This window comes from Rhamphochromis longiceps, linkage group LG16 (genome assembly GCF_057381845.1).
Source record: "Rhamphochromis longiceps isolate RC_006_pf linkage group LG16, R_longiceps_female_GT1.1, whole genome shotgun sequence".
NCBI classification, from domain to species: Eukaryota; Metazoa; Chordata; class Actinopteri; order Cichliformes; family Cichlidae; genus Rhamphochromis; species Rhamphochromis longiceps.
In genome coordinates, this window is record NC_140572.1 from 33,135,918 (window position 1) to 33,148,036 (window position 12,119).

Below are 12,119 nucleotides of genomic sequence, written 5' to 3' on the forward strand. Positions count from 1 at the left end.
TTGTCAAGTTTCTTCAAATTTTTCTGTTAACCTGTTGTCTTTGGCATCTTTTCTGACAGGCTGCGAGTAAAAGAATACCTAAAGATAAAATACAACTTGCCGTTGGCACATTACCAGTTAATTTCTTTAGCTAGGTGCCTAGCATTAATTGTCCTAAATAACAAATAAGTCAAAAAATACTGGCCAACACTAGTTCTACCCCTCAGCCTCATAGGAGATTAATACATCACCTTTTTCTAAAGTTATGATTTTCAGAAAAACCTTGAGGTTAAGGTCACTTAGATTCGGACTTGTCTGAGATTTTTAGTAGCTGCACCTATGGTGTCACTTTGAAGTTCGTACGTCATTTGGTTCTCACATTATCGCATTCGCAAACTTGGGTGTCTGCTCGTCTGCCCGGCAGGTTGACAACAATACCTCATCAGCCTTTTACAGCCAAAGGGTAATAATGGAAATGGTCAGGCAGTAGGACTGGACTGAAAATGAGTGAAAAAGCAGCCAAGCAAAACTCTTAGACAGACCTTTAGAGAGCTGGAGGACCATTGTTCACACCCACTTTAAAAATTTACAAGAAAGTCTGACTGCTTAGAAGCAAAATATAAGAGTCTGCTCAAGACTTTTGCACAGTATTTTATCTCTCTTCATGTATCACCACAAACATGGTCAAGCTGTCAATTGCCATTCAGAAGTGGCCACACCCCTTTCCATTCAGTCTTTAAGCTTTATTAAAGGAATAAACAGGTGAGCTGCATCCATGTTTCCTCTGTGGACTGTCTCATTTTTCAGCTCCACTTTCAATTTTTTGTACACAACACACAGTCAAACTATCAACAGTCGACCTCCCCGCTGAGCAAAGCAGTGCTGCTTTACTGGATACTTCACATGTCTCAGAACTCATCCAGGTTTAGTAAATGGACTGCTGGGTAATGTAGAGTTCTGCTCCGCGTCTATTTTCCCGTCGCAGTACGTCCTCTTCTGAATGCGCTGAATCATGCGCCGCCCGTAGAAGTCCCGATACTCTGCTGGCAGTTCATCCAGAGTGTGAAGCGCCCTCTCCAGGGCCTGAAGCGCTCGCGTTGCAGCCACGGGGTCTTTGTTACCGTACGGATCCTTCTTGTCGTAGCTGTCTGCAGGTAGATGGCGCCAGAAGATATTAACGCCCACTCCAAACTGCAGAGCGAGCGTGTTGTGAAACCACAGAGCTGTGGAAAACAGGGACGCTGGGTTCAGTCGTGTTTCATGTTTGGCTGTAGGAGGAATGAAGCACTCCACCTACCGGGGATGAAAAGCAGATCTCCGGGCTCCAGCACGCACTCGTATCTCTTTGCTCTCACAAACTTAGGAAACCGCTTCAGATCGGGGGCGTCAATGTCCAAAACCTCTGACTTATCGCCTAATGGGAAACAATGAGAAACACGCTGCTAACCAAGCTCATGCCTGTTGGTGGATAACTTTAACCTGCGTCTTCAAAAACCAACATTTAGCAACCTGAATGCTAAACCAGTAGGTACTTGTTCTTCTAATGTGTTCGAGAAGATCCTGCAGATATCTCCCAAAACAGGCAACTCATGGCAGAATCATCTGCAAAACCTCTTCATGTGATTTTGGTGCCAACTGTCCCTTTACTAAGAGTGGACACAGTACATGTGATACTTTTTCAGCATTAAACCTAACAGGAAGTCCTGTTTTTTTACAGCCACTAACCTGACAGGTAGAGGTGCAAAGCATCCTGGGGGCTGTAGAGGACCACTCTCTTTGTTCCGGTCACCTGAGCCAGCAGGTTGTCCATCACCTAAAGAAACCAAAGTGCAAAAAACCAAGAAGAAGGGACCGTGCATGTTTAGAAAAATACACCGACAGTCCTGCAACAGCTACCTCTGAAACTCACATCGTAGTGCGTCCACAGCTGCAGACCACAGGAGCTGATGCGGAACACGCTGGAGAAGAACTGCTCAGGTTCAAAGAAGTCAGGTGTGTGAAAGTCCTCCGCCAAGCCCGGGAACTGTTTGCTGAGCTCAGCCGGTTCCTGCAGGAGAGAAGAGAAAGCTCCTGTAGTTACGACTTGTAATGTACACCCCAAAAAAGTCATCAGGCTCCATTCTTTGTGAGATTGAAAGTCTTCTTTGTACCTTTCGGACGTCCTCCCCAAGCGAACGAAGGTAGTAGCTCTCATCCTGAAACCAAACCCAGCAGTTTCTCATTAAAAGAATACATTTGTGTATTTTATTACGTGCTCTCTGATCCTCACCTCACACAGGAAGAAGTCAGAGTGTTTCTTCTCTGATGCTCTTCTCACAAATTCATTAAATGGCAGAGTCCTGTCAACGTGGAGCACATGACAAGTGTGGAGATTTATTGCTGTCTGTGTGTTTACATCTATCACTGTGAGGACGTATTGGCTCTTTGTAGCTTTAAAGAGCTGTGTGACACTCAGAGCTGGTTTAATAAAATGCTCTATTCTTAAAAAGCAATACAAACTTGTGTGTGTGCACGTCAGCTTACTTGTAGGCAAAGTTCTTGTGAAGGAAATCCATCTGGGGCACCGTGGACACATGAATCTTTACCTCCTTGTCTCCTCCTTTTTCTCCAAGATAGTCAACTGTCCACTTCTCCAGACAGGGACCCAGAGACACGCCTCTGAGAACAGCCGGTTGACGCTGCAGGGATAACAAACCCGAGGAAACACTTCACTCCAGTCTTTATTACTGATTTCAAATTAACGTGCCTACGATCCAAAAGTTAAGCAATTTACTTGACCCCCACTGGACAATTGAAGATAACACAGTCCAATAGCAATAAAAACTTTTTCTCTGTACCAACATGATGATCCTTTAAAGAGCTAATTGATAAAAACCGGCATATGTCAGCATGGTGTGCAGTGTGTCCTTAAAAAAATGAAAAAAAAAATGGACAAGTGGAGGACAAAAGAAGAAGCAGTTTCAGCGGCAGTTGCAGTATACAGTGTGTTAGGTGGATGAGTTGTACAGGGAGATGGTCACAGGCAGGAATGATTTCCTGTGTCGTTCAGTGGTGCTTTTGGACTAGACTGAAACTTCATCCAAAGAAGAGCTTTGGATGTCCTTCAAGAAACCTGGAGAACTATTTCTGAAGACTACTTAAAGAAAGCTGCCAAAGAGAGTTCAGGCTGTATTTCGGAATAAAGGTGGTCAGAAAAATGTTGAATTTAAAGTTTGTTAGAATTATACAAACTCCGTTTTTGCCTTATAAAATGTGTTTTATACACATTTGAATACACATACACGTGTGTATTTGAATAAATTGCTGCCCCTATTTGCCATGTTCTGGGCAAAATACAAAGAAATCAGGGATGGCTGAGACACTGCACAACACTGCGTGCATAAAAACTTCCCTGATAGCAGTGAAGTATTAGTAACAAAGTCCAAGTTGATTGTTTTTTACTGTGAAAGTTTTTCAGTTGTCTTGCATTGTGTCTGGAAAAGCTTCACACTTTTTCACAACCAAATTAAACCTCAGCCTAAACAATTTGTTAGCTTGAATGCTGAAGATCAGCTCTTTGATTTTAGGAGGGAGAGGAAGTGAAATATACTTTCTCAGCCCTCACATCCCTTCAGAATAAACGTCCGTTTACCTAGATTAGGATATAAATCATTCAAATTATCTCTAGCTGCGGCATTAAAGCAAACTACACGTAAATGAATCGATAATAATGATCCAATACATAATTCATGTGATTCTCCATAAGGAGCACTTTCAGTATTTAAGAAAATTTTGATGTTAAAACTTGGGTATTTTTTACTTTTATAGTGTATTTTCTGTGGCAATAAGAAGTGGCTGGATTCTTTTTATAGAGCAAGCTGTAGTGGGGAATTAAATATGTACGAGCGAGTGTGATGGTGCTCATGTGAACTGCTGCTGTCTCTTTTTCCTGCGGCCCTGCCCTCGTGCAGTGAAGCACATCCGTCTCACCTGTGGATAAATGTTCCTCAGAAACACCTCCCTGTCTACTGCTGCGAAGACCGGCACAGGTATTTTCTCCTGGAGCTCCATTTAACATGATTTGACGTAGAAAGTCTTCAGTCAGTGATTGTAAACACTCACACTGGGTGTTACGTTATCAAAGTTCCCCATAGAAACGAAAAATAACTGTAAAAGTTGGCTTTAAAAGAAAAGCGGAATAAACTTTAAATTATTCGTAACTGCTAGGCTTATTTTAATGATATTAAAAAAACTGCGTCACTGTGTGTTTTATGAATATCTGTTTGCAGGTTTTTAATGTGTGACGTGTTTCTAACCGGAAGATAAAAGAGGATGGACAAGAAAGCTTCGCCCAGAGCAGATATGGGGAAAGACCGTCCACTTCCTGTTAATTCCATTGTACATAAACTAGCTGTGGGTCAGCAGGAGGAGCAGCAGAGGACGCACTCAGGCTGGTCCTTAATATAAATGATCATAAAACAAAAAAGCCCATGTTTGTTTGTTTGTTTATTTTCACAAATAGAGCATCAATAGTGTGTCTCACCTAGATAAAAATGACGCTTATGTCCGTTAGCTTTACTTACGGGAAGCCGATTTGCTCACAAAACGCTAGCATTTTGCTAATGCGTGCTGATTGGTCGGTTATTCCTCAGTAGTTCCAGTTTCCAAGCGATAACTAAATATTGGAAAGGTCGGTAAGCCAAAGGAAAACGTTTACCCCGTTAAACTGACAATGTTGGCTACAAACGTTAGATGCCTATCTAGCGAGCGCCCCCTATGAAGTCCCGAAGTTCAAAGAATGGCAGTTCTTCACTTTATCAGACGCTCTCTGGCTTCAGCAAACCTACGGAAAAAGATGGCGCTGCCCATGTTAAGAGGTTGTTTCAGGTTGCAGTCAACATTTAGCTTCAATCGCCTGTTTTTAAAAGAGCGACTCGTCCTGAACCGGCTCGGTAACAGGCGACTACCTCCCTGTTCTCCCGCCGCTGTCGCGGCAGCGGTCCGTCGCTATAGCTCGGACCAGGGAGAGCAGAAGCACCAGAAGGTGGTGGTGGTCGGCATCCCGAACCCCTTCATCTGGTTCCGCACCCGGATTTACTACTTCCTTATCAGGACGTACTTCGACAAAGAGTTCAGTATAGAGGAGTTCACGGAGGGGGCGAAGCAGGTGAGTGGAAGGCTGAGCTGCAGAGCCCAGATTTCCTCCGTGCTGTGTGTTAATGTGTTATTAATGATGGTGTGCTGTTTTCTGCAGGCCTTCTCTCATGTTTCCAGGCTGCTGTCACAGTGCCAGTTTGAAGCCTTAGAGGGCCTCGTAGCTAAAGATGTGAGTGCGCTAAATACACCCGCATCAGGCACAAATTCACTTGGTAACAGAGGAGAGGACCACAGGAAATGAGAGCATCGGTGGGCTGTTACAGAGCTTAAAGAAAATGTTGCTAAAGTAGCATAAACGTGCAAGAGCTTTAACGTTATAATTTGTTTAAAGTACCTGCAGTAAATTATGCAGAGTCGTTTAATGCACTAAAACAGGAGGAAGAACTGAAGATCGTCATTAGGAGTAACCAGGATTAGAAATGAGTACATCAGAGGGTCAGCTCAGGCTGGGCTGAGATGATTTGGACGTGTGCAGAGGAGGGACAGTGGATATACTGGGCAAAGGATGTTGAATAAAGAATTGTCATGGATGTAGTGAAGGAGGACAAGATGAGGGTTGGTGTGACAGAGGAGGATGCAGGATATGGGGGGAGGTGGATGCAGATCCATCTATTTGCTGTGGCAACACCGTTTCTGTTTACTGCACAGTGAACTTACCACATCAGACTGCCACAGCCGGTCTGAACCAGCTCTGAAGCTGGAGATGTCCACATTAATAAACCCTGTTAGGGGACTATTAATGTGTGGGAATGTGGAAGTGTCGTTGTTTAGCTCTGTGGGATAAAAAATTTGCCATATGACTTATTTTTATTTTGTTCTAACTGATAAACATTGGATGAAGCAGGGCTGGAAGGTAAAATTATCTCACAAAGGTTGGGCTGCGGCAGGCCCAGAGGACGGCAATTCAGGAAATTACCACAATCGCCAAGAGATCGTGGCTGTCACTGAAGTGTGAAGGGCTGCCAGTCACCCTGCAATCACCCAGGTCTGATTACACTGCAGGGTATCTTGTGATAAGAGGCCGGGGTAAACACAAAAGATGACGTGAGGTACTATTGGAAACATACCCGAGTTGTCAGCAACATCACCCTATCAAGTCCTATTAAACAAACAGAGACACTATGGAAAAGTTCACTCCTGTTTCCTCTCTGGACAAATCTGCTTAGTTGTTGTTTCACTGGTTGGTGAAGTTCTGTTAAAGAGTATCGTGCTGAGGGATTTTTGTTTTCTCTGACTGAGAAAACAAGGATAGTACACCTTCTCTGGGTGGTAAACAGTCGGTCACATGACCATAGGAGCATACCCTCCTCGAACATGACGACCTTCACGCTTTATTCATAACTGAGACCGTGAACTCATCTGGAAATTACTGCTGTCACAGAGCGAGGTAACTAATCGCTGTGCAGACTTATTTACAGTCAGACAAGCAGAGCAATCGCCCCCTACTGGCCATCAAAAGGAATGCAGGTTTAAGGCTTAGCATTGGCTTCATTTTATTACACCTGTCCATCTTTTAGACTGTCTGCCAGTTTGTGTTTTGTGCTTCAGGTAGAGAGCAGAGTAGCAGAAGGTTTGACAGAATAGAGACGTATGAAGGACATCTGTGTCCTTCTAAGTGCTTCTAAAATACTGTAAGGTGATTTAGATAGATTTAAATCACCTTAAGAGACTCCAGAGTAAGACTAACTCCTCAGGTTCAGGGCTTTGCTACTAAATATGCAATAATCAAAACATCTGGCCTTGTTTTAAAAGATAAACTCAGGATTTTAAAGGCTTTTTATTTTGCTTGTTCTAAATTTCTCAACCATACAGCTGATTGGGAAGCTGGAGGAAAAGTGCAACCTGCTGCCTTCCGACTATAAGAAAGCACTGTCTGCAGAGCCCGATGAGATCATGTACACAACCCCCGGGGATGTGGGAATCTTCTACGATGACAACGGTAAGCATGAAGTGTCAGGATTACTGGCAGGGTAAGACTGTCTGAAAGGCCTTAAACCTGCTTGTGAGTTTCCTCTGAAGTCTGAGGACTCAGACTGTGCTACAGACATCCAACCACCCACAACACACCCCAAAGAAAGAAGCACTGAGAGGCCTTTTAAGGTTTTGATAAGTTGACTCCCCCTCGTGCTTCACAGTGGTTTGATCCAGTCCCAGATCACAGAGAGACAGACGCTGGAAAAGATGAGAAGCTCGGGTGTGGGGCGGGGGCTTCACGGTCACTTTGCTTCCTATTTTGGCGTCTTCTATTCAAGACATGTGGATGTCTTTTCTGACTTGCAGCAAGTCTGCAGACGTTAGTATAAATGTTTACGAGGCTGTGATGATGTCACAGTTGGCGTGTGCAGCTGCGAATGCTGCGATCATAAAGAAGGTTTAAAACTGGGGTGACGTGTTCCTTCCTTAAGATGAACATGCACCATGTTTGTTTTCTTTTCTTTTTTTTCTTTTTTTTTTCTTTTTTTTTTTCCGCCTGTCCCATTTGGTTCTTTAGCCATCAGAGTTGTTGTCTGAAGACCAACAAGGATACCCAATGGATTTACTTTGCCAAATGGATCATCGTGGCATTGCCGTATTGGTCCATTTGGTCGATCTTTGTTTTTATTATTTATTATATTTTATTTTCAGATGTTACAGACGGGACAGACATGAGTGAGAGATAGGAAAGGGAGAAAGAAAGAGGAAGGAAAGGAAAAACAGAAGGGGAGAGGGACAGTGAGAAAGGGGGGGAGAAAAAAAATAAAAATCTCCTGGATCACCTGTTGAGAGAAGAATAGAAAACAAGCAAAAAAAGACAAAAAAAACAAAAAACAAAGCAACATACTAAACACAACACCATCGCATTAATCTAGCTAAGTGTAAACAGCAGTAAATACTAAATATTCAATGTTGTTGTGCAGCACGCAGGACAGATGTGCTTCGAAGTAGCAGCCAAGAAAGGTGTAATTTGGGTCTACGAGCAGTGAACACCCGTGTGCATACCTGTGTGGATCAGCGCGCTTGTATTCCAAAGGTTTCTCCATGTAACGATCTGCTAGGGAGTGTGGGGGGGCCACAGCCCCGTCCTCCAGGGTGTGAAGCAGGTATGGAGGAGATCAAAACTCCAGACATCCAGAGGCCCCCAGAACACAAGAAACCATGGAAGACCAACAGAGGGGCAGCCGCGCCACTGTTCCAGTAAGAGCTGAGGAGAGTCCCAGATGAGGGTTCACTCAGCAGCCGCGGAGCAGAAGCCAGGGGGAGTTGCAGTGACGCGCCCGTGAGCTCCGCCGGCCGCCAGCTGTGCCTGAGTGACCGGGCCCCAGGCCGAGAGGCCGGGGGCACCCCACCCCCGAAGGGGCCCGAGCGAGCCCCAGGCTCCAGGCCCCGATAAGCGGCCGCCAAGGAGTGAGCCGGTGTGTACCTGGACGCCCACCCCCAGACACAAAGAACCACCAACGCACCAACACCTGAGGGAGTCCGCCACCGGCAGGGGAAGTGGTGGTAGGTGGAGATAGGCCTCCAAACCTTGGAGGGCCTGAGGTGTCCCCAGAGAGCCATGTTTGTTTTCACTGGTACAACAAAGCCTCAGATACTGTATTAGTCCACAGCTGAAAATAGTCCCCAGCAAACACTCTTGTTGTGGTTGTGGTGGACTGCTGAGTGCAGCAGTAGGAAGCTTTAAATACAGAAATAGATGTGTATACTTGTTATACACTATATCACCAGTACGTACGTTATAGTGAGCACTCACTCACCCATCCAAATCAGTCACTTCCATGTCCACGGGTGTATAAAATCAAGCACCTAGAATGGATTCGAGAGGGGGGAGCTCACGATCAATGATCTGAAATGGGTTTCATGGTCGAGCAGCTGTATTTGCTGTATTAGAGCAGGGGAGACTTGTTCTCTGGAGTGATGGATGACACTTCTTCTTCGACACCTACCGCTAAACTCAGACTCATCCATCGGATTGATGGAGGAGTTTGGGCCAGGTGACAGTACTTGTCTGACTGCATTGTACCAAGTGTAAAGTTTTGTGGAGGGGGGATTATGATGTGGGGCTGTTTTTTAGGAGATGACCTCAGCCTTTTAGTTCAAGTGAAATGAACTCTTATTGCTGCAGCATACCAAGATGTTTTTGTCAATTTTATGCTCCCAACTTTGTGGGAAGGCATAGGCATGGCTCCTCCTGTTCCAACATGACTGCGCAAGTGCAAACAGCGAGGTCCATAAAGACATGGATGAGCGAGTTTGGTGTGGAAGAACTTGACTGGCCTGCACAGAGTCCTGACTTTGAGACTGTGAGCCAGGCCTTCCTGTCCAACAGCAGTATCTGAACTCACATATGTGCTTCTTGGAGAATGTCCAAGCCGTGGGCCAACATATTAAACCCTATTGATTAAGAATGGGATGTAACGCAAGTTCATATGTGTGTGAAGGCAGACAGTGAATATTTTTGGCAACATAGTGTATATGTGCAATGAGATTTACCTGTATAAATAAAGGTGGAAATGAACTGTTTACGTTTCCAGGTAGGAAGTTTGTCAGCATCCTGATGCGTTTCTGGTATCTAACGAGCGCACGCCTTCCCGAAGACTCCATGGAGGGAACTCGTATCTTCCAGATGGCCATTGGAGAAGGAGAACCAGAAACTAAGAGACTGCTTACTGCAATTTATGAGTGAGTATCTTTTTTTTTTATATTTCTGTACATTTTTCAGTTACTTGGAGTCATTCTGATCTTTCCTTTTACCTCTCTGACAGATTCCAGAGGGAGTTTACTAAAGGAGTTCCTCCAGACTGGACCATCACCAGGATAGAGCACTCCAAGCTTTTGGACTGAGGTGGTGTTGAAAGAAAAATAGTCACAGCTCAAGATTATCCACACAGGGGGGAGTGAGACACAGCTCCTCAATGAAAAGGACTAAGTTGGATTTTTCCACAATTTACTTAAGCAAAGACACAGGAGCCAATCACAGCCGCTCTACTAAATACCACCTTGGACTCCTGGTTTGTTTCCTCGCTCTTTCATGACGTAGAAATTAGAGTTTCAAGCCTGATTTGGCTTGTAACCCCTGCTCTCAAAAGTCGAACACTTTCAGGAAGAAAGTGTTATCTTCCAGTTAACAGTCATGTGATCCCAGATGGGTGGGGTCTTCAGACAGATTAACAGCGACCAGCTGATTTGAAATGAATACATTGTGATGGTGCTGATGCGATAAATGTCTCCCAGCTCAATCTGACCTAAGTCTGACGAAGTGACTGAAACCACTGAGATTTTTTTAATCTTTTTTCAGTCGTTGATCTGCTGCTGTGTATTCTCATCTTTAAAAGCTGAACGCATTATGAGATTAAACACTTCATGTGAAATCATTCCTTGAGAGAAAACACTCACTGTTTTTCAGAGAAGACCGACCGACATCTGCTTCTGTAACTGTGGAGCTGCGATCAGGATGTATGTGGCATTTTTTTTCGTTTTTGTTTTTTGTCTCTGATTTATTTCCTGACCCTTTGCCTTCAGGAGTTTTTGGAGTATGAACCTGCTGTACATGTGTCTCTGATGGCTAAGGCAGCTTCACAAAGCTGCAGCAGACTCGGTTTTATTAAAGATTTGAGGAATGAAGTGTATGCTGCTCCTGTGCAGTTTATGACGCGTTTGTTGGTATATATGATGACAGCATGTTTGTGGATGTTCTAGGTTTTTAACAAATAAACAAAACTATTGGAGAGGGGTGGGGTTTTTTTGGGTTTTTTTTTAAGGAAAGACTACATTTCCAAAATTACAAAACTGAAACCTTTTAAATAAGAAAAATCTAAAGTTTTTCTTAAAAATTTGTGATTTCAATCTCAGAATTGGTAAAACATTTCATTTTTTTAGATTGTTTTCATATATTCGTTATTATGTATATAGATTTTAATTTAATTATTAACATATTTTAAAATTTTCTGCTTCAAAAGTATAGCCTAGCTGATACAGTCCACACAGGCCAAGGACACTGTCACTAAAGCAAGCAGGCAAGAATGATTTGTATTGCGCTCACTTTACAGAAAACAAACTAAAAACCCTGTATGAGCCACAGTGAATTTATAAACATTGTCTATACTTAGATTATTGTCGGCATCTATCAGAGCTTGTGTTTAAATTCTCTTGTTGTTTGCTTTCAGACAGAGGAGCTCTGAGAAACACTTTGTAGCACACATTGAATACTTTATATCTTTGGCTGCCTGATACACTCACGCGATGGTTTTAAACTTGATTATATACACCAATAAAAACCTACTGGCCCGTACGGGGATCGAACCCGCGACCTTGGCGTTATTAGCACCACGCTCTAACCAACTGAGCTAACCGGCCAGGTGTTAATATGTGCCCGGTCCCCGCACGCCGAGATTCTTACGTTGTCAGCAGGACTCCAACTTTTTCCTCTTGTCCGTGTCAACGGAGTCACTCATTAATATACAGGGCCGGTTAGCTCAGTTGGTTAGAGCGTGGTGCTAATAACGCCAAGGTCGCGGGTTCGATCCCCGTACGGGCCAGTTTAAATTTATTGGGCAGTTTTGGTATGTGGATAAAAAAGAGAAGAAACAGACAATATTGCCATTCTGTCGCAAGATACACTGATCTACACCAAATTTGGACCCAATAGTGGTGTCAAATATTAGAATCGTCTCAACAAAGACTTAAATTCGAACAACTAAAGGCTGCTTTATAAGAATAGTCTCGGCAAAAACTAGCTAATGCACATACATATCTTATACTTATTCTTCTATTATACTCTTATATTAAGACTTCTTAATTAGATGCGCAGTTAAAGCCATGCATGTGTGCATGCATATGGACATGGGAAGAGGCCTGAATTACACAATCACACAGAAACAGCCCAGTCAGGACATTATTGCTGTGAGGCAACAGTGCTTACCTCTGCGCCACCACCTTGAGAAAAATATCACAGACACACATATGCTTGTATTTTTTCTTTAAAAAGAAATTACTTTTGAATTTCACTTTGGATTAATCACTTTAAG

The 12,119-nt window shown here is 43.6% G+C and overlaps 2 protein-coding genes and 2 non-coding genes across 5 annotated transcripts; 2 read left to right on the forward strand and 2 right to left on the reverse strand.

The window, feature by feature from the left end:
* Positions 1-309: 309 nt before the first annotated feature.
* On the reverse strand, positions 310-4,200 carry tyw5 (tRNA-yW synthesizing protein 5). The gene is made up of 8 exons (XM_085384832.1): positions 3,949-4,200; positions 2,503-2,657; positions 2,249-2,318; positions 2,130-2,174; positions 1,889-2,026; positions 1,705-1,792; positions 1,277-1,393; positions 310-1,202 (listed from the first exon to the last, which is right to left on the reverse strand). The coding sequence occupies exons 1-8, from the start codon at positions 4,027-4,029 to the stop codon at positions 895-897; spliced, it is 1,002 nt and encodes a 333-aa protein (XP_085240958.1). The 5' UTR covers positions 4,030-4,200; the 3' UTR covers positions 310-894.
* A 399-nt stretch (positions 4,201-4,599) lies between these two features.
* Positions 4,600-10,819, forward strand: maip1 (matrix AAA peptidase interacting protein 1). 2 transcript variants are annotated; one of them, XM_085384834.1, is made up of 5 exons: positions 4,600-5,125; positions 5,213-5,284; positions 6,928-7,054; positions 9,627-9,774; positions 9,858-10,819. In XM_085384834.1, exons 1-5 carry the CDS (start codon positions 4,757-4,759, stop codon positions 9,934-9,936), a joined length of 795 nt encoding a protein of 264 aa, XP_085240960.1. In that variant the 5' UTR covers positions 4,600-4,756; the 3' UTR covers positions 9,937-10,819. The 2 variants fall into 2 exon arrangements, with proteins under 2 accessions (XP_085240960.1, XP_085240961.1); XM_085384835.1 differs by lacking the exon at positions 5,213-5,284.
* Positions 10,820-11,374: 555 nt separating this feature from the next.
* trnai-aau (transfer RNA isoleucine (anticodon AAU)) lies at positions 11,375-11,448 on the reverse strand. The gene has a single exon. It is a non-coding gene; the product is annotated as a tRNA-Ile (tRNA).
* A 108-nt stretch (positions 11,449-11,556) lies between these two features.
* On the forward strand, positions 11,557-11,630 carry trnai-aau (transfer RNA isoleucine (anticodon AAU)). The gene has a single exon. It is a non-coding gene; the product is annotated as a tRNA-Ile (tRNA).
* Positions 11,631-12,119: the final 489 nt, after the last annotated feature.

Coding starts and splice junctions, on each gene's coding strand:
- tyw5 (XM_085384832.1), bottom strand. CDS start 4,029: ATGGAGCTCCAGGAGAAAATACCTGTGCCGGTCTTCGCAGCAGTAGAC. Junction 2,319..2,502: donor CACAAGAACTTTGCCTACAA/GTAAGCTGACGT, acceptor CCACGTTGACAG/GACTCTGCCATTTAATGAAT. Junction 2,027..2,129: donor TTGGGGAGGACGTCCGAAAG/GTACAAAGAAGA, acceptor TCTCTCCTGCAG/GAACCGGCTGAGCTCAGCAA.
- maip1 (XM_085384834.1), top strand. CDS start 4,757: ATGGCAGTTCTTCACTTTATCAGACGCTCTCTGGCTTCAGCAAACCTA. Junction 5,126..5,212: donor TCACGGAGGGGGCGAAGCAG/GTGAGTGGAAGG, acceptor TGTTTTCTGCAG/GCCTTCTCTCATGTTTCCAG. Junction 9,775..9,857: donor CTGCTTACTGCAATTTATGA/GTGAGTATCTTT, acceptor CCTCTCTGACAG/ATTCCAGAGGGAGTTTACTA.